This window comes from Prionailurus bengalensis, chromosome B1 (assembly GCF_016509475.1).
Source record: "Prionailurus bengalensis isolate Pbe53 chromosome B1, Fcat_Pben_1.1_paternal_pri, whole genome shotgun sequence".
Classification (NCBI taxonomy): Eukaryota; Metazoa; Chordata; class Mammalia; order Carnivora; family Felidae; genus Prionailurus; species Prionailurus bengalensis.
This window is the reverse complement of record NC_057344.1, coordinates 142,902,354-142,929,005: the sequence shown is the minus strand read 5'-3', so window position 1 is coordinate 142,929,005 and position 26,652 is coordinate 142,902,354. Positions and strand designations below refer to the sequence as shown.

The following is a 26,652-nucleotide window of genomic DNA, read 5'->3' as shown; positions in this document are numbered from 1 at the left end:
CCTCAATGTAAGACCAGAAGCCATAGCATGCCTAAAGGAAAAACAAAGGCAGTCAAGTCCTGGGCACTGGTTTTAATATCTTTCTGAATCTCTCTCTCCTCAGGCAACGTAAACAAAAGCAAAATTAAGTAACTGGACTATATCAAACTAAAAAGCTTTTGCACAGTGAAGGAAACCATCAACGAAACAAAAAAGCAATCTAATGAATAGGAGAAGATGTGTAAATGCTGTATCTATGAAGGCTTCATATACAAAATATACAAAGTACTCTGCAAGTCACACCCCCCCAAAAAAAAAACTGATTAAAAATGGGCAGGGGACGTGAAAAGACATTTTCCCAAAGACATACAGAAGGCCAACAGACACATGAAAAGATGCTCAACATCAATAGTCATCAAAGAAATGCATATCAAAACCACAATGAGCTATCACATCACACCAGTCAGCATGGCTGGTATCTAAAGACAAGAAATAACCAGTTTTGGCAAGGATGTGGAGAAAAGAGAAGCCTTTTACACTGTTGGTGGGAATGTAAATTAGTGCATCCACTATGGAACACAGTACAGAGCAATCCCTATCAAAATAACACCAACATTCTACATAGAGCTAGAACAAACAATCCTAAAGTTTGTATGGAACCAGAAAAGACCCTGAATAGCCAAAGCAATCCTAAAAAAGAAAACCGAAGCTGGAGGTATCACAATTCCAGACTACAAGCTATATTATTACAAAGCTGTAATCATTGAGACAGTATGGTACAGGCACAAAAACAGATATGTAGGTCAATGGAACAGAATAGAGAACAAAGAAATACACCCACAAATGTATGTCCAACTAATCTTTAACAAAGCAGGAAAGAATATTCAATGGAAAAAAAACCATCTCTTCAGCAAATGGTGCTGGGAAAATGGGACAACAACAAGCAGAAGACATGTATGGACTACTTTCTTACACCATACACAAAATAAACTCAAAATAGGTAAGACTTAAATGAAACACAGGAAGTCATCAAAACCGTAGAGAAGACAGGCAACAATCTCTTTGACCTTGGCCACAGCAACTTCTTGACATGTCTCTGGAGGCAAGGGAAACAAAAGCAAAAATGAACTATTGGGACCTCATCAAGATGATTAAAAAAAAAAAAAAGCTTCTAAACAGCAAAGGAAACCATCAGCAAAACTAAAAGGCAACCAACCGAATGAAAGAAGATTATTTGCAAATCACGTATCGGATAAAGGGTTAGTATCCAAAATCTATAAAGAACATAAACTCACCACCCAAGAAACAAATAATCCAGTGAAGAAATGGACAAAAGACATAGACACATTTCCAAAGAAGATATCCAGACGGCTAAGACACACATGAAAAGGTGCTCAACATCACTCATCATCAGGGAAATGATCAAAACCAAAATGAGATACTGCTTCACACCTGTCATAATGCCTAAAATGAACAATTCAGGCAGCAACAGATGTTGGTGAGGATGCAGAAAGAGGAAAGCTTTTGCACTGCTGGTGGGAATGCAAACTGGTGCCGCTACTCTGGAAAACAATATAGAGGTTCCTCAAAAAATTAAAAATAGAACTATCCTACACCCAGCAATTGCATGACTAGGTACTTATCCAAGGATACAAGAGTGCTGATTTGGAGGGGCAAATGCACCCCAATGTTTATAGCAGAACTATCAATAATAGCCAAATTATGGAAAGAGCCCAAATGTCTATCGACTGATGAATGGATAAAGATGTGTGGTGTGGTGTGGTGTGGTGTGTGTGTGTGTGTTTACATGTATGTATACACACACTGGAATATTACTTGGCAATGAAAAAGAATGAAATGTTGCCATTTACAACAACATGGATGGAACTAGAGTGTATTATGCTAAGTGAAGTAAGTTAGAGAAAAACAAATATGTGATTTCACTCATGTGGAATTTAAGACACAAAACAGATGAACATAAGGGAAGGGAAGCAAAAAATAATATAAAAACAGAGAGGGAAACAAACCCTCTAAAATACAGAGAACAACCTGAGGGTTACTGATGGGGTGTTGGGTGGACGAATGGACAAGGGGCATTAGGGAGGACATGCTGCGATGAGCACTGGGTGTTATATGTAAGTAATGAATCACTAAATCCTATTCCTGAAATCATTATTACATATATGTTAACTAACTTGGATTTAAATTTTTAAAAATTTTAAACAGGAAAATAGTATAGAGGTTCCTCAAAAAGTTACACAGAAATCTAGTACAATCCAATAATTCCACCTCTGCACATTTACCAGAAAATGAAAACACTAATTCAAAAAGATATACACAATCCTATGTTTACTGCAACATTATTTAAAATAGCCAAGATATGGAAGCAACCCAAATATCCATCCATAGATGAATGGATAAAGAAGACAGGGTGTGTGTGTGTGTGTGTGTGTGTGTGTGTATGTGTGTGTGTGTGTATGTATATATATATATATATATATATATATATATATATATATATATATATAAAACAGAATATTACTAAACCATTAAAAATAAGAGATCTTGCCATTTGTGACATGACAGGCATAGAAAGTATTATCCTAGGTAAGTTAGAAATACAAATACCACATGATTTCACTTATATACAGAATAAAAAAGAAAACAAATGAATAAACAAAAAGCAGAATCAGACCTATAAATACAGAGACCAAAGTGATGGCTGCCAGATAACTGCCAATGGACAAAATGAGTGAAGAGGAAAGGCTCCTAGTCATAGAACGGGTAAGTCAGGAGAATGAAAAGTACATCACAGGGAATATAGTCAATGGTATTGTAATAGTGTTACAAGGTAACAGATGCTAGCTACACTGAGGTGAGCACAACTTAATATATAGAGTTGAATTAATATGTTGTACACCTTAAACTAACGCAATGTTGTTTGCCTACTAAAAAAAAATCAACTGACCTTAAAGATATGTGCAACCCCATGTTTACTGCAGCATTACTTACAACAGCCAAGATCTGGAAATAACCTCTGTTGAGAACTGACAGGTAAATGGATAAAGAAGATGTGGCATATACATACAGAAACAGTATTCAGCCATAAAAAGAATGAAATCTTGCCATTTGTGAAAACATGGATGGGCCTAGAGGGTATTACCCTAAGTGAAATAAATGCTCCATTCCACTCCCTTCCCTTTTCTGGAAACACAGTGCCATTTTATGAGTACTAAAACAGATAAGGAAATTTCAAGTCTTACCTTCCTTAGAATGTAAAGCTACCATTCATTAGGGACATTTTATTCCTGTTTCTAAACCAATCCTGTTTCTACCATCTCAAACTTTGGAAAGATAGCAGAAATGGCTCTGGGTTTCTTTTCTTTTTTTTATTCTCAAGTTAGTTAACATACAATGTAGTCTTGACTTCAGGAGTAGGATTTAGTGATTCATCACTTAATATAACACTCAGTGCTCATCCGGACAAGTCCCCTCCTTAATGCTCATCACCTGTTTACCCCACCCCCGTCAACCCTCACTTGGTTCTCTGCATTTAATTTTTTTTTTTTTTTTTTATGTTTCTTTACTTTTGAGAGAGACAGAGTGTGAGTGGAGGAGGGGCAGACAGACAAGGAGACACAGAATCTGAAGCAGGTTCCAGGCCCTGAGCTGTCAGCACAGAGCTGGACATGGGGCTCAAACACACAAACCAGGAGATCATGACCTGAGCCAAAATCAGATGCTCAACCGACTGAGTCACCCAGGTGCCCTTGTTCTCTGCATTTAAGAGCCTCTTATGGTTTGCCTCCCTCTGTTTTTCTTATTTTTCCTTCTCTTCTCCTATGATCATCTGTTAAGTTTGTCAAATCCCAGATATGAGTGAAATCAAGTGGTATCTGTCTTTCTTTGACTGACTTATTTCTATTTTCCTTAGCATAATAAACCTCCTTGGCTTTTCTGTATTGGATCACCTGAAGAGAAAGTGGTACTCTACCAGAATAATAGATTTTCAAAGAGAAAAGGAATGCAGATAGGTATTTACCTTAGAACAAACTGAAGTTTAATAAAAAGAAACTTATTCATAGGAATGAACAAAGCTAAGTGATAGTTCACGAGGCAGAGCTGGTACCCAATTTGAAGGACTAGAGGTCTAAGAAGAGACTTTAACAAATGCGAATCAGTAAACAAAAGGACACTAGGATCAAAGGCCAGCCAAAAACAGTAGTTTGGAAGACTAAGATTTTAACTAGTAAAATGGATGAAGGACAAAGGAGATAACAGACATTCAGAATGATTCATTCAGTTGATGCTTAGTATAAATTTTATGGGAATAGGTCTCTACATGAGATAATATGGAGTGGGGTATGAAACAGTAAGATAGGGAATATTTGGATTTTCAGGAACATCACATTGTACAAAGGGTAAATCCACTGAGTTCAACAGTAAATTATTCATTTGTCACTGATGTGCTCTCCATCAATATTAGCAGGAAGAGAATGGCTGTTTTGAGGGGTTTTTTTTGTTTTAGTTTTTTTAATGTTTGTTTATTTTTGAGAGAGAGAGCATGACGGGGGGGGGGCGCAGAAAAAAGAACGGGACGGGACGGGACGGGACGGGACGGGACGGGACGGGAAGGGAAGGGAAGGGAAGGAAAGAAGGAAGAATCCGAAGCAGGCTCCAGGCTCTGAGCTATCAACACAGAACCTGATGCAGGGCTCGAACCCATGAACCATGAGATCAATGACCTGGGCCAAAGTCAGACACTTAACCGACTGAGCCACCAGGTGCCCCAAAAATGGCTGTTCTAATTGATGTTAAAAGAAGCAATGGTTATTCTTAGAGACAAAAAAATCACTACGGTCAGTACAAAAGTGTGAATTTCATACTTCATGAGTCTAATAAGATTATAAAAAATGACATTCTGTAATTTTTTTTAAATGTTTATTTATTTTGAGAGAGAGAGAGACCAAGAGAGCACACAAGCACAAATGGGAGAGGAACAAAAAGAGAGGGAGAGACAGGATCCCAAGCAGGCTCCATGCTGTTAATCTTAAACCATGAGATCATGTCCTGAGCCGAAATCAAGAGTTGGATGCTTAACCAACTAGCCACCCAAGTGCCCTCATAATATTTTTTAATAGAGAAGAACAGACCTGCACTCATTCCAATTCTAGCTGGATGGCTGTTTCAAGTCTAACATATAAGAATAAGATTCAGCATACAGAGATTAAGGTGAAATGTCCCAACAGTTAAATATGAAATGCCTTGGGGTTAATCTTCAAGAAAATATTTTAGATATAAGTATCCCCTGGTTCTTCATATAGGATAAAAAATATCAAAAAAAAAGTCCTACAGAGAGAGTAAAAACACAAGACATACCATTCATATAATTATCTAATTTACAAAAGATTAACTATACAAGGAAATCTAATACTATTTCTGTCATGTCAACCAATAATATCAGGATTCTTTCAATTCATATTTAAGCTTCTTTCTTAATACTCCATTATATGACATAAGCAAATGCAAACAGAACATGTTCTCAGAGATTCAAATTGTCTTTGAAGAAGGAAAATAAAATAAGGAAGTGTTTGCTTTATAAGGCTTTGATCAATGTCCATTCCTCATGAGCACAGAGTAAAATATTTAACCAATATAGTACATCTGTATTTAGTCCTCTAACATCAAAATAAACCCTTCCTCCTATGCTATGCCATAAGAGATTATTATAACAAATTTCAGTATTAATATGAATTGAGAATGACTTTCATCCCAAACTGCCTGAGATGAGATTATCAAAGGAACATCTATCTTGGATTGATATACTTTATTCAGAACAATCATTCTCATTAGGTATAGGTCATCTTTACTGTTGTTTTCTCTCTTATAACAAACAATATGTCACTGCAATTTTATCTACTCTATCAAAACCTGATATGGAATATTCTGCCTGGGGTTTACCCTATTAAGTCATTCTTTTATAGGTTGGGTGGCAGGCGGAACTACAGTGTCAATTTAAAATACCTCCTCTAAGAAATGTAAGAATTTTACAGAAAATTAAATATAAACTATATTTAAAATTTTTCCCCTACAAATTTGTTAAAATGATGGCAGTATGATGAAATGCTGAAGCTCAATTTGATACTGAAGAACCACTTTACTTTCAAGAGAAAGTATAATTACATTCTCAAAATTATGCGAAAACCTTACCTATATTGTAACCAAAATTGTCTTTAAAAGGCTCACAACACTTCAATACTCAGTGAGTGTTAACGCTGTCATCTTCTAACATCACTCACCTTTCAAACCTAGAGTTTGTAGCTGGAAGAGCCGACCAAGTTCATAAGGCAAAACCCGTAACAGATTGTTATTTAAAAGCAATTCCCTGTTAAAAAAAAAAAAAAAAAAAGAAAAAAGAAAAGAAAAAAGTTTAATATATCAAATGTTATTAATATCTACAATTACTTTCTTAGCCTTCCCTAACATACCATGAGTTATATTTACTTGCAAGACACATTCAATCCAAAAAACGTACAAAATGTGTAACTACCACAACTGTTAACAATGTTTCTATAATTTATTCATTCTCCAGCACAGATTACTAAAGCTGCAAGAACTACATATCATTTGCAGGCTAACTCCATTCCCTTTTCTCTCTCACTCAAATGCCTACCCAAATCAAAGTGACAGATATTCTTTGTATCCAAAGACAACCAGTATCCTTGAATCCAGTATACTCCACAGAAAAATGTAACAACCAATCACCTTTATCAATTCTTATAACTGATTACACTGTAATCACATTAAGATACTATGATGAACAATCACTGACATAGGACATAACCACAGAAAATAAAGCATAATACAGATAATAGGATAATATAGGTAAGATCCAAGCTTATAATTTTGAAATTTTGGCCAGATTACAGAAAAAATAAACAGCCATATTATTAGATGACTAAAAAGTATTTTAAGAAAATAAGGAATAAGATTCTAAAATATAAATGTTTAATTTTAAACACATGACAGCAATTTTAAATATCACTACTTAGCCGGAAAAAAAAATTACCACTTAGCAAATAAACATAGAAAAGCAATACCTGCCTACACTGAAAACATTTATACAAGGTCTTAAGGGACCTACAAAATTTTTTCCTATGAAGAAATTCTTAAAGAACCCTAAATGACAAGAAATAAATCCATTTACTATCAAGTTCTAAGGTTTCCTTAAGGACTTGTGACATTTAAGTATACTTCACCTTATAAAACAGGTATGTTCCCAGAAGTTTACTTACAAGATCAGAGTATTTTCTCAATTATTTATGATTATCTTATCACATGCTTGAGCCTAAAGCGAGACCTAATATTTTAATCCCAACCCACCTCAAGGCTGTTAAAAGAAATTGGTAAGACAAGCACACTTCTACTTAGAAAGCTTCAAATTGAAAGAAAGGAAATGTTCAACGGATGCCACCTCAAGCCCTGTTTAGACAATTTTTATCATTTGATCTTCAAATGCATACCAAAATCCTACTGTAAGAGGAGTAATATCTCATAGTTTTCTTATTTGGTAAATTTAGAATTCTATATAGTGAGTCATATCAGTAATATTTCCTTACCTGAGAGACACCATGTTTCCTAGTTCTGCTGGTAAACTTCTGAGTTTATTGGATGACAGATCCAGGTAAACCAGATTATGAAGCTTGGCAATATCAGGTGGAATGCGACTAAGGTAATTGTCATTTAGGTGCAGTGCTGTCAAGTGTGTCAATGACCAAAGTGACGTACTTAAGCTCCGCACTCTACCTAAAAGGCAAAATATTGAAGCATTAAATTCTAGGCCCAGGATGAAGACTAACCTCCAAGGACTAAAAAGTGGTAGAAGAGACTGCAATATACAGATACTGCATCTTTGAGGTTAGTTTTCTATTAATGCCATTTGACTGCTTCCAAACCTACCTGTTCTTTAATTTCATGCCACTTTTGCCTAATCATTATTTCTCATGAACTCCCCATTATTAAATGAGATGTGGCATAATAAGGAGACCCCTGGAGTCAGGGTGATGGTGAGTTCTCAAGGAAAACATCAGGCTGACTTAAGCTTTTGTGACAGAACAGTCTTGAATTTTATTTTAAGGCACAGTCCTAACAAAAGTATTTCTTACATACTCCACTAAAAATAATAGTGCAAGGTTTGTCCATATTTTGGGCCTGGATTCTTCTACAAACTTTAAATTACCAAGAGTAATTACGATGATTTAGAACCAACATCAGAATGACCATTAGGAAAACCATTTTACCCATAAAAGAGATATTGTTCCCAGCTTTCGATGCTACAATCAACAACTCTGGTTTAAGATTTTGCATTAAGTGCAACATACTCAAGTAAAATCGTCACACATTAAGCTTTATCAGTCAGTCAGCATCTGACAGCTATTGTAGCACATGGACTAGAAAAGATTCAGGAAACCTATCTCTGAATCCTGATTTTTACCACTTACTAGCTATATAGATCTGGGCAAATCACCTAACCGCAGCTGCTGTAAAGTGGGATATTATCTTAATAATTTATATGAAGATCATTTTATAAACTTTACAGAAGTAAAATAGAATTTAATTACATATCACATTCGAAACAACAGATCTTGATTAAAAGAGCAGTGGAAGGTGTATAGAGGCCACAAAATGTCAAATGGTCCATGTTACTTTTCACATAGCTATCAAGCAGTCAACTCAAGCTCAGATCTGTCCAGGGTTCTGTCACAGGTTCCTTCATGCTATCTATTATCAGGCTCAGGTGCCAGCTAGGATTTTGTATTTTAATAGGAAAGAAAGTGTTCAAGTGAAGAGAGGCTGTGGTGAAAGAAACTTATTTAAGTCTTACCTGGGATTTAATCAGGTGGTTCTCAACCAGGGGCAATTTTGATTTTATTCCCCAAGGGACTTTGGGACTCTGGAGACATTCTTCGTTGTCAAAACCAGAGGAGTGCTACTGGCATCTAGTGGGTAGAGGCCGGGAATACTGCTAAACACTATGCTGTATAACTGAAACTAATGTATCAATGTGTGTTAACTATACTTCAGCTTAAAAAATTATAATTTATGTAAATTATAGTCCCTAAGATGTCCACTGATATGTATTACAGCGACCTTTTATCCCATGTGTGTTTTAATGGAATTATTTACAAAATGGTAATATCTCATGTTAATATTCATATGTATTTAAACTTAATATATACTCTGGTTTCTCTTCAGATCACATAAATCTTTCGCCTTTTAAACTTAATATACACTTAATATATTAACATGTTAATATTAACTTATATTTAAACATATATGTGGCTAACTATCATATTAAGGACCCAAACTGCTGGAGAACTATCTTCATTATCAAAATTCCAATATCATGAGGCGCCTAGGTGGCTCAGTCAGTTAAGCATCCGACTTCAGCTCAGGTCATAATATCACAGTTTGTGAGTTCAAGCCCCATGTGGGAATTTGTACTGACAGCTCTCTCTCTGCCTCTCCCCCACTCACACTGTCTCTCTCAAAAATAAACATTAAAAAAATTCAAAATTCCAATTATCATGTCTACAATGAAGTTAAAATTAATGTCCTTTAAAAAAAAAAAAAAAGAGGAGTGCTACTGGCATCTAGTGGGTAAAGACCAGGAATGCTGCTAAATCACCTACAGTGCACACAACAGCTCCCAACCACAAAGAACTGTCTGGCCCTAAGTGTTAGCAGTGCCTAACTGAGAAACCCTGGGTTAGCGCAATAGGATCTGCTGATATTCACTCTTCTGATTACCAACATTTACCCACCAGATTACATTTAAGCTAAATATACAGGTAATTCTTGCTATTAACACTATAATGTGGGTTTAATGCTTCCCAATGAAAGCCTGTGGGGGGCGGGGGGGGGGGGGGGAGACACAGGGGTATCACATTCTACATTATCTGTATTATACCAATTAATAAACAAAAAACAGTAATTATATTCTATTTTTAATAAACTTTTAACTTTATAATAATTTTAGATTTATAGAAAAGCTACCAAGATAATATAGAGTCCCTGTATACCTCTCATCCAGTTCCCCTAATGTTAGTTTCTTATATTATCATGATACATTTGTCAAAACCAGGACACTAATATTAGTACATTACTTTTGTACATTATTGGTACATTACTAATGTACAGATTTTATATTGGATTTCACCAGTTTTTCCATCTTTTTGTTATAAGATCCAATTCAAGATACCATTTTGCATTTAGTCATCATGTCTCCCTAGTCTCTTATGGTCTGTGACAGTTTCTCAGTCTTTCCTTGTTTTTTATGACCTTGACACTTTTGAGGATTACTAGGTTAGGTATTTTGCAGTTTGAGTTTTTCAGCTTGAGTTTGTCTGATTTTTTTCTCACTAGTACACTAGGACTATAAGTTTTTAGGAATCATATTCTATCTGAACAAATCCTAAACATGAAAGGTCATGTAATACAGTTATTTTTTGGAATCAACAGCTTCTAAGCTTCCTACTACGCCAACACTAAGATGATAGGAAAATGGCAAAGATTTCAATTTCCAAAAATAATTACTCTGCAATAGCCAAAATTAAATCTATTATATCAAAGAACCTGGTTACTCAGAAACTAAACTCCCAATGTCCTCAATTTCAGATGCCAACTCTGGCTCAAGGTATTATTTCAAAAGAAAGAACAGGAAAAAGATATTTAGTCACAGGTAAATTAAACACCAGTACTCAGAATCTTTTATTTTCTCAATTAGTTCATCTAATTACAAATGTACAACATAGGAATAAATACAATACTCAATTCTTGCTCATTATTGTTATTATATCCTGGATTAAACGCTTCAGATTCCACTCACCCGAGATTTCTAATTCTGCCCAGTGAGATTTTTTCCCATTGGCTACCTCCTCTGCTGACATGATGGTATAAATTCTGCGAGGATCTGGAGGATCATATTTTTCCTTTGGCATCCCTATTAGTCTGTTTAAAAAAAAAAAAGGATAATCAACAATTACCACAGTCTCACAGAAAAAAAGAAAAATGGGATGTAAATTTTCTTTTCCTTTTCCCTTGCCAGGCTAAGTCATTTCATACTAGAAATTCTCACTAGAAGAAAACATGTCTGCAGTATGTTAGGCTCTTGCAGGAACTCAGTAACAGATGCATAAGGGAAAATGCGAATAAGCAAAGACATTGCATTTCACATTGAACTTTGTAGTTGCTTCCCAAACTTCCACCCGTTCTTGCTTTAGCAGTCTTGCTTTCCCAAACAGACAGACCCTACACCAGTTTTCTGAATGGATTTTGACTACTCTAACAATATCAAAGTAATCCTGTCCTCCTTGCCTCGGTGATATTCAAATATTTTGTATTTAAGACAATCAGCACATGACATTCCTCTTGTCACAGAGATTAGCTCAGATGTATCTAATAACCATGAAGCTTAAGACGCATTCTATTCAGGCTTCTCTATCCTGCTAATCATAGAAGAATATAGCCCAGATTGCTACTGGCAACCATCCAACGATTATAAGGGAAACCAGCCACAGAAGTCAGAGTCTAGAAAATAGACAAAGCCAGAGTCCTCACCAAATCATACCTGTAGGACTCCCGAACACTGGGCTTTTTGCATACACAAACCAATATATATTACTTATTGTTTAAACTAGTTTAGCTTGTGTTTTTCATCACTTGCAGTCAAAAGCATCACACAGAATGATATCTTAGTATGAGCCTGTCTTGGTTTAACCTGTTGTTCTTAGGCAGCATCATTCCTTTTCACTCTCAGAAGTGTCCATGCCACCGAATTGAAACTGGTATTATTATATACTCTTCTTCATGTAACTGCCAAAATAATCACTGACTGATCACAAATGGTAAAAACTAGATATAAAAATCCTCAAGTGTGCAATGTATGAAGCATATGACAAATGGCACTGAAAGTAACCATTCAAGGAGTCCAACACAAGAATTACTGCTTGGTAACTGGCAGAAAATAAAATCCAGTTTAGATATAGCAATAATAGCAAATGACAAAGCCCTGAACCTAATTAAAATCCTACATGCTATCTGTAAGTTGCCTTGTTATTAGTATATTGGTTCTCTTTGTTCATATTTCATACACATACACACACCCCAAAACCAAGTGTCTCGATCTGAGAGTGTTTCCAACTAAAGTTTAGAATTTATAATTCAATGTAATTTACTTTCACATGGTCTGAAATTTGTTATATACAGAGAATAAAGAAAAATTAGTGGTATTCTATGTTTCAAAAAAATCAAAGCTAGTTTATAAGAACAGAATCAAAATTTCCTACACCATAATCTACTCATATTTCTGAAGGTAAAATAGTCACTTTCCTCTTTTAAAAGGGGTAAAAAGAGAAAGTTTTCCAGATTTGTTAATCTGTTTAACAGTAGTCTGCTTCCAAGTTTCCAGGTTAAGCCCTTCCTTCTGCTTTAATCTTATCATACAAGTTGGTTCATACTGACCCTTTTATTTCCCATACATATCCCCAGGATCTTCATACAGCACAAAGAATATGATAATTTTCCATGGGAAAAAAACTTGATTTATACCACATTCGGCCTATATAAAATACTTCAAAAAATAAAATTTTTAGGTAACAAGATTTTCAGAATTTCTACCGTGCATGAGGAATGTGTACCTCTGTGAGTACTTCTGCATACTAATATGAAAATCTGCAAAAACACAAGATTAAGGAAAGCCAAAACACACAAACAACATGCTACAAAATCCATGAACTACATTGCGGATGGGTAAAAAATAAAGACTGCAAAATATGCAAAACAAATGTTTCAAAATTCTAATTCGTTTTCATAAAACATAGAGGTCAACTGAATGTGGTTTTTAATAATGGCTCCCACTGGATGGTATGTTCCTTAAGGGGACTATCAGTCATTTCTGTGTGGAGGCATATCATTTTTATATTGCTATATAGTTCCTTCCAAATAGTAGGCCCTTAATATGTATTTGTGGAATGAATATATGCTTTGTAATACTAAAATCTGCCACCTTCCTTCTGCTTTTTCCATCTCACAGCCAATTTTCAGTCAATGCTTTTCTAAAAATTATTCCCAGGAAATGCTAATTAATCGACATGTTCAATTTCCCTAAATATTTTTAAAAATCTATATAGGTCAATAATTGCCATCTCTTCTGGCCCTCTAATTCTAATCTTGAAATCATCTACTATATAAAATGATTTTTTTTAGTTTTTCACAAGTTTCCATCTTCTTAAATCCACTAAAATTTATAAAATCTGTTCCTGGAAAGCAAATCCATGAAACGTTTACCAGTGTTTACATGTAAAACCAAAGTAATATTAATACTGCCATATTAGGGGTCAGAGATCTCTTCCAGATTTGATTAGGAAGCCAATGAAAATACAAGCACTTAATTAAAAATGAATATAGATTTCAATAGTCTGATTAAAGTGGTAACATTTTACTTTTGGGTTGATTAACGAGCAACTTAGTAGAGTCTTCAGTTCTGGTGATCACTACTGTCTCAAACATCAGGTTTTCAAAATTGCTACTAAAGACTTAGAGAATTCAAATTTGGGAAATTGGTAATATTAAAGCCTCTTATTCAGCTTTATTTTTTCCCTCTCAGTTCCTCATCACCAACTTTGCACATTGGAGACATACCTCAAAAACCTATTTCAAAATAAATTAAAATATAAAATACTAATTCAAATGTATTTAACTCTTTAAATGTGACACCGATAGTGTGGTTTCTAACAGTCTCATATACACGTCATTCCAAGACTTAAATACTGAGTGATGAATACATTTTATCTAAAAAATAGAAATGTTTTATTTTGGAAAGCCTAACAGCTAATTCCTTTCCCTATATTCTTTTTCAAATTGATTCAACAGGAAGCTTTTGAATTGGTTTTTCCATGACTTTCTAATTTTTACAACATCTTACATCAGTTCCCAGAGGATCCTCCCATTACATCAACCTAATTTATACTGGGTATCCTTATCTTGTAACAGAGTACAATAAAAGCCCCTTTGGCAACACAACCTGTCTAACTTTCCAGTCTTCGACCCTATTTCAACACTATAAAAAATACTCCACATAGCTCCCCAAATGCTAACTACATAAACTTCTTTAAACCTGCCACCCACTTTCCATCCATTCGATCTTAGCATAGCACCTACATGACCTTCCCAGATCCTAGTGCAAAATTTGTGAGAGTTACCATCAGTCCTGGCCAAAGAACCGAATTATGTCCAACTTCTTAGTTCCCACATGAACTATCCTAAAAGTAAACTAGTTTTAGTCTCCACCATTGAAAGCTGATTAATCACTACCACATAGTGAAGATTTTCATTAGTTTCCCTTCTGTTCCACAGGAAAAACCTCACATGAACTTATAAAATATGAACTTCATAGAAAATGTATTTCAATTTTTTTTCAATTACAAGCAATATTATATATAACACTAGAGCTACTTTGACCTAGAAATTTGTATTTTATTTGTTTAATGTTTGTTTATTTTTGAGAGAGAGTAGGAGAGCAGGAGAAGGGCAGAGAGAGAGGGAGACAGAATCCAAAGCAGGCTCCAGGTTTTTAGCTGTCAGCACAGGGCCCAATGCAGGGTTCAAACTAAGGAGCTGTGAGATCATGGCTTTAGCCAAAGTTGGATGCTAAACCAACTGAGCCACCCAGGTGCCCCCTGCCCTAGAAAAATTTTAAATGGAGCTTCCAAAACAAAAAAATGTAACATACCTGTATATCATGTTGTTTCAATGAACAGCATATTATGAAATATTTATGAAATACATCCAAATACACTATTGCTAAAGAATCCCAAATCTCAAATTTTATATCTGAAGCTAATAAAATAACACAACTGCTCCCTGCTCCCAAACAGAACAAAATCTATCTGAGCCAAATCAGAGCAAACTTTTAAAGCTAGAACTGGACTTCTGTTAATAGATAGTCATCTGGAACAACTTAAAAAAAGAGCAGCCTGTATAGTACATATAAAGATGTAAGTTCTTGTGGTATTAAACCAAAGTTTCCCTCTCACATCCTGTCCAAATTTAAGGTCATTTTATCCAAGTTTATAGTACACCACAATTACTATTACTTAGAACTCAGTCTAAGAAAGAAAGAATGCTACAAGCACCAAAGAATGTTTCATAATGAATCAGAGACTTCTAACTCAACTCTAAAATAAAAATCATTAAACATACATTTATTTCCATACAAATATTAACTGGTCATCTCAACTGTAGTCTGCAAAGTAATCTTTGGCAGAAATACAGATGCTGGCAGGGTTCCCAAAGTTAGAGGAAGACAAAATTAAGCCCACACTAGATATTTCTGCTTAACTTTTAGAGCAAGATGTCTATGATTTATTATATTTTACACATTCTCAGATAAATCTGTATTATATTGACATTTATTCCCAAAGGTTATTCCCAAATAACACATTATTTGTTATTTATTGAATACCTACCTACCTAATATCCATCCTTCCCATCTGGTCTTAAGCATTAAGGCCATTTTGCTTTCTGAGAAAATAAATCTAAGTTCAACTTTTTTTTTTTTTAATTTTTTTTTTCAACGTTTATTTATTTTTGGGACAGAGAGAGACAGAGCATGAAAGGGGGAGGGGCAGAGAGAGAGGGAGACACAGAATCGGAAACAGGCTCCAGGCTCTGAGCCATCAGCCCAGAGCCTGACGCGGGGCTCGAACTCACGGACCGCGAGATCGTGACCTGGCTGAAGTCGGACGCTCAACCGACTGCGCCACCCAGGCGCCCCAGTTCAACTTTTTTTAATAAAGCAAACTAACCCTTGTGCTGCAGCATTTCTGAAGTTTTTATTTCTTCATCAATATTTAACTATACAGAACTCTTAATCATTGTAATTGCCATATAAAATTTATACCTTCCCTGAATGGGCTCACCAGCAGATACTAAAAAAAAAAAAAGTGCCTTAGCAAATCACACTGCATACAGCAGGATCATAGTGATAAAGACTGATGACACTTAAGAGCTTAAAACATACCCTGAGATAATGATTTCATCAGCATTTCCCACTACAGGTCTATACAAGGGCCTCTCTGGTGGCATTTATCTGCAATGACATATTTAGCTAACGTCCATATATGGTAATAACGCAAACATTCAAAAAGAACCCCAAAGCTTGGGACACCTGAGTGGCTCAGCTGGTGGAGCATCCGACTTTTGATCTCAGGGTTGTAAGTTCAAGCCCAACACTGGGTGTGGAGCCTACTCAAAAAGAACCTCAAAGTTTTCATGACTCTCTCTCACTCTAAACACTAAACAAAACAAAGCAAAATCCATGTTTTATGATGGTAAAGTCATTTTATTTAAAAAAAATAATAACCTCAGGTTTTTGGAATTTCATGTTTCTGACCAGTTTAACATTTATTCAACAAATACTTATTGTAGACCTACTACCATCATGTATTACACCAAGCACTAGGACTTCTAAAGTAAACAAGACCAACAACATCCTTGCCTTCACGTAGCTTATACCATTTTCATAGCACTGCTTTAAAATAAAGTTATAGAATGTATAGTTTACTTCCAAATAGTGCTATAAAGAATTTGGCACTTCTTGTTACTACCTTCCCCCCCACCACCCCCCTTATCAGGTAGTTGCATTGTTCCCTCTTGTCACTATTCTGAAAGAGTACAACTAAAGGGTAGTGAAGCTGACCCTTAAAAAACTGCTTAGGTCTACTTATAAGCAGATCTTTTACACTACGGAAAATGTATTTTCTGTTTCTTACGATTTTCTTAATACCGTTTTCTTTTCTCTAGCTTACTTTATTATAAGAATACAATATATATAACACGCAAAGTATGTGTTAATCAACACTTCATGTTATCAGTAAAGCTTCCAGTCAACAGTAGGCCATTATTAGGGTAATATAAAGTCGTACATGAATTTTCAAATGCAGGGGGGGATTGGTGTTCCTAACCTCTGAGGTGTTCAAGGGCCAAATGTAATAGGTAATCCACAGAATGGTCAATGACAAGTAGAGAGACTACAGCTCCCAGGACAAGAATGGCAAGTTTTTGTTTTATTGTTTTTTCAAAGAAATACAGGGAAGCATTTACTTTTTTTTTTTTTTTATGGTTTATTTTTGAGAGAGAGAGAGAGAAAGCACAAGTGAAGGAGGAGCAGAGAGAAAGAGAGACTCCCAAGCAGGCTCCACACTGTTAGCACGGAATCTGATGCAGGGCTCAAACACATGGGACCTGTGAGATCATGACCTGAGCAGAAGTCGGATGCTTAACCAACTGAGCCATCCAGGTGCCCCAAGTTTGAATATTGGGGAATGGACCAAAGATAATGAGGCTAAACACTTATAAGTACATTTAATTTAAGGTGATAGCAAATACTCTTCTAACACTGCGACATTGTTTATTCTATGATCCTTACTGAGAAACCAAGTAATTAGATAACAGTAACAAGGATTCTTTTAGTCTTTTTAGACTCAGGATGCCTGGCTGGCTCAATCAGATGAGCATGCAACTCTTGATCTCAGAGTCATGAGTTCAAGCCCCACATTGGGTGTAGACATTACTAAAAATAATAATAATAATAAAAATATTTGAATTCAATGTGTCTTCATTCTATTCAGTTTATTCTTCAGGATCTACTTCAAATTCCAAGCCAAACTAGTTACCTACCCAAACAAAATGCATAGGCATACATGGATGAAAATGAGATGTCATAATGGTTACTATACTTCTTTCTAAAGGTAATCCAAAGGTAGCTTTATGTTAATCCACAATGATAACTAAAAGAAGCTTCTAACTCCATAAAGCAGTGAGGGCATAGTCTACTTGTCAGCTAAAGAAAGCACTATGCGGCGGGGGGCGGGGGGAGAGAATCAGAATAGAACTTTTCCGCACATTTGAAATTTTCCCTCATATGTGGAATACCAGAACACAGCAAAAGCAACATAAAACATAAATAATAAAAGGAAAAATGGAGACCTGAGATTATAAATGTACCAATCACTTCAAAATTTCAAAATAATTAGCACATTTCATTTTATTTCATCAGTAATTGATTTGGACAACAAAAGCTTACAATTCTTCTCTTACATTCCAAATTAGGTCTTAGTCCCTAGCTAACAATCACTATGCTTTAATGCCTCTTGTATTTACTTACTGCCTCTCACTTATCTAAATATATTGAACACAATCTAATTATCCTGCAGAAAATGGGAGATAATTAGACCAAAATTTTCACATCAATATTTCCAGGACTATGATTTCTTCCCCCTAACCCTTTTTATCCTTTCACTTTTTTGGTGTAGCTTGTGTTTTCTAGTTCCTCTGATATATACATTTTCATGTCTTTCAGTGGATGCCCAATTCTATCCACCCTTCATGGTTTAAGTCATCTTTTACCTCTTCAAAATATTTCCCCACGTAAAAATCAACAAGCTAATTCTTAAATTTATATACAGAAATCTAGAATAGCCAAAATACTTTTGAAAAAAATATATACACTTGGGTGCACCCACTATCTAATATCAAGACTTACTATAAAGATATAGTAATCCAGACAGTTTTGTATGGATGAAAAGGGATAGACACATATAGTTCAAAAGAACAGAACTGAGAAACTAGAAATAGAACCACACGGCCAATAGATTTTCCACAAATGTGTAATAGAGATAGATTTTTAAAAATATGCTACTAGAACAATTAGACATCCACATGCAAAAATAAATAAATAGGCATTAATCCAACCGTGTACCATAAACAAACTTACAAGGATAGTAAATTTAAGTGTAAAACCAAAAACCATAAAACTTTAGAAGAAAACATAAGAGAAAAATTAAGACCTTGGATTAGGCAAATATTTCTAAGATAAAACACAAAGTATGATCCATATAAGAAAAATACTGATAAACTGAATATCATGAAAATTTTAAACTTTTCCTCTTTGAAAGATGAATGATGAGAATGCAAGCTGGTGCAGCCACACTAGAAAACAGTATGGAGGTTCCTCAAAAAACTAAAAACAGAACTACCCTACAACCCAGCAATTGCACTACTAGGTATTTATCCAAGGGATACAGGTGTGCTGTTTCAAAGAGACACATGCACCCCAATGTTTATAGCAACACTATCAATAATAGCCAAAGTATGGAAAGAGCCCAAATGTCCATTGATGGAGGAAAATGGATAAAGAAGATGTGGTATGTGTGTGTGTGTGTGTGTTATGTGTATACACACACACACACACACACACACACACACACACGCATATATATATACATATAAAATGGAGTATTACTCGGAAATCAAAATGAATGAAATCTTGCCATTTGCAACTACGTGGATGGAACTAGAGGGTATTATGCTAAGTGAAATTAGAGAAAGACAAATATCACATGACTTCACTCATATGAGGACTTTAAGAGACAAAACAGATGAACATAAGGGGAGGGAAACAAAAATAATATCAAAACAGGGAGGGGGACAAAACATAAGAGTCTCATAAATATGGAGAACAAACTGAGGGTTACTGGAGGGGTTGTGGGAGGGGGGATGGGCTAAATTGGTAAGGGGCACTAAGGAATCTACTCCTGAAATCATTGTTGCACTATATGCTAACTAATTTGGATGTAGTATTAAAAAATAAAAAATTAAAATTAAAAAAAAGAGAGATGAATGAAAAGACATGCCCAGGATTGAGAATAATTATTTGCAAAACACAAATCTGTAAAAGCACTCCAGTATATAAAAGGAACTCTCAAAACAAAATCTTAAGAAAAACAACCTAATAAAAAAATTGGCAAAAGATTTCAACAGGCACTTCACCAAAGATACTCAAATACAAAATAAGCACATGAAAAATACTCAACTATATGCATTTTGGAAATTCAACCTCAAGTGACAATGAAATATCACTACACACATACAATACTAGGGCCAACAAGGATATCACACACACATACCTGTCTTTGTGTTTATGTTTATATACACAAACACATATTTATATATATACACATATATTCATGCATACATACATATACCCATACATACCCTCACATTTTGCTAGTGGAAAGCAAAACAGTACTGCCACTGTGAAAGAGTTTGGTTGTTCCTCATCAAGTTAAACATACTTTTATACAACCTTCAATTTCATCTCTAGGTATATACCCAAGCAAAAGAAAAATTTATGTTCACACAAAAAACTATATGTAAATGTTTGCAGCAAATTTATTCATAAGCCCCCCAAACTTGAAAAAAAATAAAATGATCTTCAATTGACAATTACATAAACTGTGGTACAGTCATACAACGAAATACTACTCAGTTAGAAAAAGGACCAAACTAATGATAAACACAACATAGTTGAATGTCAAATGCATTGGGAGAAATTAAAAATATCATTACAATACTCAAAGTAAGTACAATGTACCTCACCATAATAAAGGCTGTATGACAAGACCACAGCAAATATACTCAATGGTGAAAGCTGAAAGCTTTTTCTCTATGATCAGGAATAAGACAGGATGCCCACTCTTGCCACTTTAATTCAACATAGTACTCGTGGTCATAACCAGAGCAATTAGGCAAGAAAAATAAAAGGTATCCAAACTTTAAAAGAAGTAAAATTCTGTTTGCAGATGACATGACATTATACATAGAAAACCCTAGACTCCACCAAAAAACTGCCAAACTAATAAATTCAGGGAAGTTGCAAGACACAAAACACACAAAACTATTTCATTTCTATATACTTTATTAATAAGTATAAGAAAGAGAAATTAAGAAAACAATCCCATTTACAACTGCATCAAAAAGAATAAAATACCTAGGAATAAATTTAACCAAGGAGATGAAAGATGAGTACAACAAACACTTTATGACATTGATGACACAAAGAAACGGAAAGATAGTCTACACTCATGGTTTGGAAGAATATTGCTAAAATGTCCATACTATCCCAAAGCAATCTACAGATTCAATATAATCGCTATCAAAATTCCAACGGCCACTTTTCCAGAGAAATAAAACAAGTAATTCTAAAATCTGTATGCAACCACAAAAGACCCTGAATGGCCAAGGCAATTTTGAGAAAGAAGGACAAAGCTAGAGGCACCACGATCTTTGACTTTGAACTATATTACAAAGCTTAGCAGTCAACACAGCATGGTACTGGCATAAAAAGATATGTAAATCAGTGGAACAGACTACAGCCCAGAAACAAACCCACATATATAATCAATTTACAACAAAGGAGCCAAGAATATACAATGGGAAAAGGAGAGCCTCTTCAACAAACTGTGTTGGAAAAAGTGAATAGTCACATGCAAAAAAATGAAACTGGATGTGCATCTTACACTATATACAAAAATCAACTCAAAATGGATTAAGGACTTGAATGTAAGGCTTGAAACCATAAAATTCCTGGAAGCTCCTTGACACAAGTCTTAGCAATGATTTTTGGATTTGACACCACAATCGAAGGCAACAAAAAACATGTGGGACTACATCAAACTAAAAACCTTCTGCTCAGTAAATGAAACTAACAAAATGAAAAGATGTCCTATAGAATGGGAGAAAATATTTGCAAATCATGTACCTGATAAGGGATTAATACCCAACATATATGTAAAGAATCCATACAGCTCAATAGGTAAAACAATTCAGTTAAAAAATGGGTAGGAGATCTGAAGATATTTTTCCAAGAAGCATCAACAGATATATGACAAGGGGCTCAACATCACTAATCATCAGGGAAATGCAAATCAAAACCACAATGGCTCTCATCAAAAAGACAAGGAATAACAAGTGTTAGCAAGGATGCAGAGAAAAGGGAACCCTGTGTACTGCTGGTAGAAATGTAAACTGATGCAGCCACTATAGATAACAGTATAGACAGACATTCTTCAAAAATTAAAAATAGAACTACCACATGATCCAGCAATTCCACTTCTGGGTGTGTATCCAAAGAAGCAAAATCACTATCTCAACAAGATATCTGCACCTCCATGTTCACTGTAGCATTATTTATAATAGCCAAAACATGCAAACAACCTATGTATCCATTGGCAGATGAGCAAATGAAGAAAATGTGGTAAAATACACACACACACACACACACACACACACACACACTGAAATATTATTTAGCCATAAAAAGGAAAACCTCATTTGCAACAACATGGATGTACTTTAAAGGCATTATGCTAAGTGAAGTAAGTCAGGCAAAGACTGTATGATCTTATAAATGGAATCTAAAAAAACTAAAAATGAACTGTAGACAGAACAGACTGATAGGGAAAATGAATAAAGGGGGTCAGAAGGTATAACGTTCCCGTTAAAAAAATAAGTCTTGGGGATAAGGTACAACATGGTACCTTAGACTTAATATTGTACTATATAGGGGTGCCTGGGTGGCTCAGGTGATTAAGCACCAGGTCATGATCTCACAGCCCATGATCTCAGCCCCATTTCGGGCTCTGTGCTGACTGCTCAGAGCTTGGAGCCTGTTTCGGATTCTGTGTGTCCTTCTCTCTTTGCCTCTCTGTGTGCACGAGCACATACTCTCTCAAAAATAAACATTAAAAAAAAAAAGTTTAAATACTATGCTACATATGTTAACGTTGCTGAGAGAATAGATCTTTAGGGACACCTGGCTGGATCAATCAGTAGAACATGAGACTCTTGAGCTTATAGAGTCAGGAGTGGTAGCCCCATGTTGGGCATGGAACCTACTTTAAAAAATATATTTTTTTCGGGGCGCCTGGGTGGCGCAGTCGGTTAAGCGTCCGACTTCAGACAGGTCACGATCTCGCGGTCCGTGAGTTCGAGCCCCGCGTCAGGCTCTGGGCTGATGGCTCAGAGCCTGGAGCCTGTTTCCGATTCTGTGTCTCCCTCTCTCTCTGCCCCTCCCCCGTTCATGCTCTGTCTCTCTCTGTCCCAAAAATAAATAAACGTTGAAAAAAAAATTAAAAAATATATATATATTATTTTTTTCTTTAAAGATCTAGATCTTTAAAGTTATCATCACAAGAAAAAAGCCATCTAAGTATGTGTGGTGATGGATGTTAACCAGACTTACTATGGTAATCATTTCACAATATACACATATATAAAATCATTATGCCATACAACTAAAACTAATATAATGTTAAATGTCAATCACTGGTAAATGGCTGCGAGGGGCTAGGGTGGAAGGAGGGTAGAGTGAAAAAGGAATAAGGGAATTTTTTTCTTATGTACTAGATATATACCTGTTAATTTATAATTACTAAAAATATTGCCATCAGAAATACACTCAGGAAACACAGTAATTTAAGCTTTCTTGTCTCTTGGTAAAACAGAAGTTGGGGGGAAAAACTCCTTTCCCATCCAAAAACCACTAAGAGAGTAAAAAAGGAAAATAAACTAACAGGAATGTAGGATTTCCCTATCCCTAACTTCTCAAGGCATTTATAAATATGTTAGCCTAAAAATAGCATCAATTGACTAGCAAGTAAAATCACACAAATCCATAGCATTTTGCAGACTCTTGGTAACTTAATATCAAAGAGTCACAATAAGTCAACTTTATTATTGACTAATAGATGCCAATTAGAGCTTATGTGACCTGGGTCATTTGAAACGTTAAACCCCTCCCTCTCTCCCTCCCTCCTCCCCCTGTCTCAAACACGCACAAGAGAGGGGGATTATAAGCAGTTGAGGGTGGCTAAAAATTATCATGCTAAGTATGGAGATATGGTGTTGTATATAGGAGGGCAGAGGAAAGACCATGGAAAGTTCAAATTTCTGTTTTGCTTTCCTGACTCTTTCCTATAGATCATTTTCCTAATATAAATCTGTCAGCCATAAGACAGTCTAATAATAAACATGATACTACCAGTCTTGGTTGCCTCCTTCTTTCATTCCTCTTTACTTTCTTCTGCTCAGTAGCATTTCTTCTAGTCACACTTCCAAATGGGCCCATGTATTCTACAGAGTCTGATAATATAAGGCATTATAAATGCCTTAACAGCTCTGTACTTATAGGAAATACAAAAATATTTTCACTTCCTGAGATCAAAAAGAATGAAATCTTGCCATTTGCAACAATGTGGATGGAATTAGAATGTATTAAGCTAAGTGAAATAAATCAGAAAAAGACAAGTCAGATTGACACAGGGGAAGGGAAGGAAAAATAAGATAAAAACAGAGAGGCAAACCATAAGAGACTCTTAAATACAGACAACAAACTGAGGGTTGCTGGGGGGGGGGGGGGGGTGTTGGGGGGATGGACTAAATGGGTGATGGGCATTAAGGAGGGCAGGGCACTTGCTGGGATGATCACTGGGTGTTATATGTAAGTGATGAATCACTAAATTCTACTCCTGAAACCATTATTACACTATATGTTAACTAACTTGGATTTAAATAATTTTTAAAAAATAAATAAAAATATTGTCACTTCCCAGCAGAAAAGCAAACCATAGCACAGCACTGACTGCCATCACATTTAACCCAAGCTTTCCAGCAACCACAGTTATAATTACTAGTGAACAGATCCAATTAGCATAAGATCCAATTCTAAAATGTGTACTCATAGTCTTCTTTGAAATTAAGAGAATCCACTTAAACTATCTCTAAGTAGAGGATTCTTTAGAGTCGGCAACTAGCCTAGCTTCTAGCTCTAAAATAAATCCCTTCTAGGGGCGCGTGGGTGCCTCAGTTGGTTAAGCATCCAACTATTGGTTTCGGCTCAGGTCGTGATCTAATGGTTTATGAGAGCGAGCCCTGTGTAGGACTATGCGCTCACAGTGCAGACCCTGCTTGGGTCGTGCTCTGTCTCTCTCTCTCTCTCTGCTCCTTCCCTGCTTGCGTGCTCTGTCTCTCTCACAACAAATACATTCTTTTAAGTTTAAAATAAATCCCTTCTATCAGATTTTGAAAAACATATGTGAAATGCAAATATGAGATACATGAAATACATGTAAGTAGAAATCTAGACTTAAGATTATTCCATCTGAAAGAATGATTTTATACCTAAGAAATGCAACAAACTCCAAAATTTATGCTTCTGAGAGTTCATTTAAAATTCCTACTCAGTGATACTTGGCTATAGTTTTAGAAATGTTTATTAGGCCATCCCAAATTTCTATTCAAATATTTCAGAATTAACACATTTTTACTGAAAAACACTATAGTTGCATTGACACATAAATCGCTACATTAAAAGCATAAAATGTCTAAATTAATACTTATTCAGTGAAAGACACTAATTTTTATATATGGATACATCAAATATAGCAAGCAAAAGAGCTATACCAATTCAGTTCCATAAAATTAAGATAGACAAATGAATTACCTTAAGGGGAAAAAATATTGTAAAATTCAGTTTCCTCATGATTCTCTTTGAAGGGGGGGAAATTAGAGTGCAAGAAATATACCAAATAATAAAGCCCTACGTCTCAGGGAACAGTTCTGAAACGAATAAATGAGAAAGCACTCTCTAGTGATGGTTAGGAAGTGATGCCAGTCATTCCAGAATGGTGACAAAAATATGTACAATAGTAACTAAGAAGCTATATATTCTTCACAATGTTAGTAAAATCAACCTTAACCATAATTTTTTAATACTTATTTTTGAGACAGAGAAAGAGAGAGAAAAAATATGAGTGGGGGAAGGACAGAGAGAAAGAGACAGATAATCCCAAGCAGGCTCTGTCAGTGCAGAGCCCGAAGACAGGGGAGCTCACAAATCTTGAGATCATGACCCGAGCTGAAATCAAGAGTCGGACGCTTAACTGACTAAGCCACATAAGGTGCCCCAACTCTAACCAAATTATTGTATATCCTTGCTTTAAAGAATAATCCAGTGAAGAAATGGGCAAAAGACATGAATAGACACTTCTCCAAAGAAGACATTCCGATGGCTAACAGACACATGGAAAAAATGCTCAATATCATTCATCATCAAGGAAATACAAATTGAAACTACAATGAGATACCACCTCACACCAGTCAGAATGGCTAAAATAAACAACTCAGGCAACAATAGATGTTGGTGAGGATTCAGAGAAACAGGATCTCTTTTGCACTATTGTTGGGAATGCAAATTGGTGCAGCCACTCTGGGAAACAGTATACAGGTTCCTCAAAAAATTAAAAATAGGGGCGCTTGGGTGGCTCAGTCGGTTTAGCAACCGACTTTGGCTCAGGTCATGATCTCACAGTTTGTGAGGTGGAGCCCTGTGTCAGACTCTGTGCTGACAGCTCAGACCCTGGAGCCTGCTTTGGATTCTGTGTCTCCCTCTCTCTCTGCCCCTCCCCCACTCATGCTCCGTCTGTCTCAGAAACAAATAAACATTAAAAAAAAAAAAGTTTTTAAATAGAACTACCCTATGACACAGCAATTGCACTACTAGATATTTATCCAAGGGATACAGGTATGTTGTTTCAAAGGGACACATACACCCCAATGTTTATAATGGTGCTACCAACAATAGCCAAAGTATGGAAAGAGCCCAAATGTCCATCAACGGATGAACGGATAAAGAAGATGTGGTTGTATACATATATATGTGTGTACAGGTACTACACACACACACACACACACAATGGAATATTACTCAGCAAT

At 35.6% G+C, this 26,652-nt stretch overlaps 1 protein-coding gene across 4 annotated transcripts in view; it reads right to left on the bottom strand.

The window, feature by feature from the left end:
- The window catches only part of CNOT6L (CCR4-NOT transcription complex subunit 6 like), a 121,003-nt gene that overhangs the window by 65,182 nt on the left and 29,169 nt on the right, over positions 1-26,652 (bottom strand). For all 4 annotated transcript variants that reach the window (XM_043572409.1, XM_043572407.1, XM_043572406.1 and 1 more), the window contains exons 2-4: positions 10,868-10,989; positions 7,599-7,785; positions 6,279-6,364 (exon numbers count right to left, since the gene is read on the bottom strand). In XM_043572409.1, coding sequence (XP_043428344.1) covers positions 6,279-6,364; positions 7,599-7,785; positions 10,868-10,979 — 385 coding nt within the window. In that variant the 5' untranslated portion in view covers positions 10,980-10,989. The remainder of the gene's footprint in view (positions 1-6,278; positions 6,365-7,598; positions 7,786-10,867; positions 10,990-26,652) is intronic.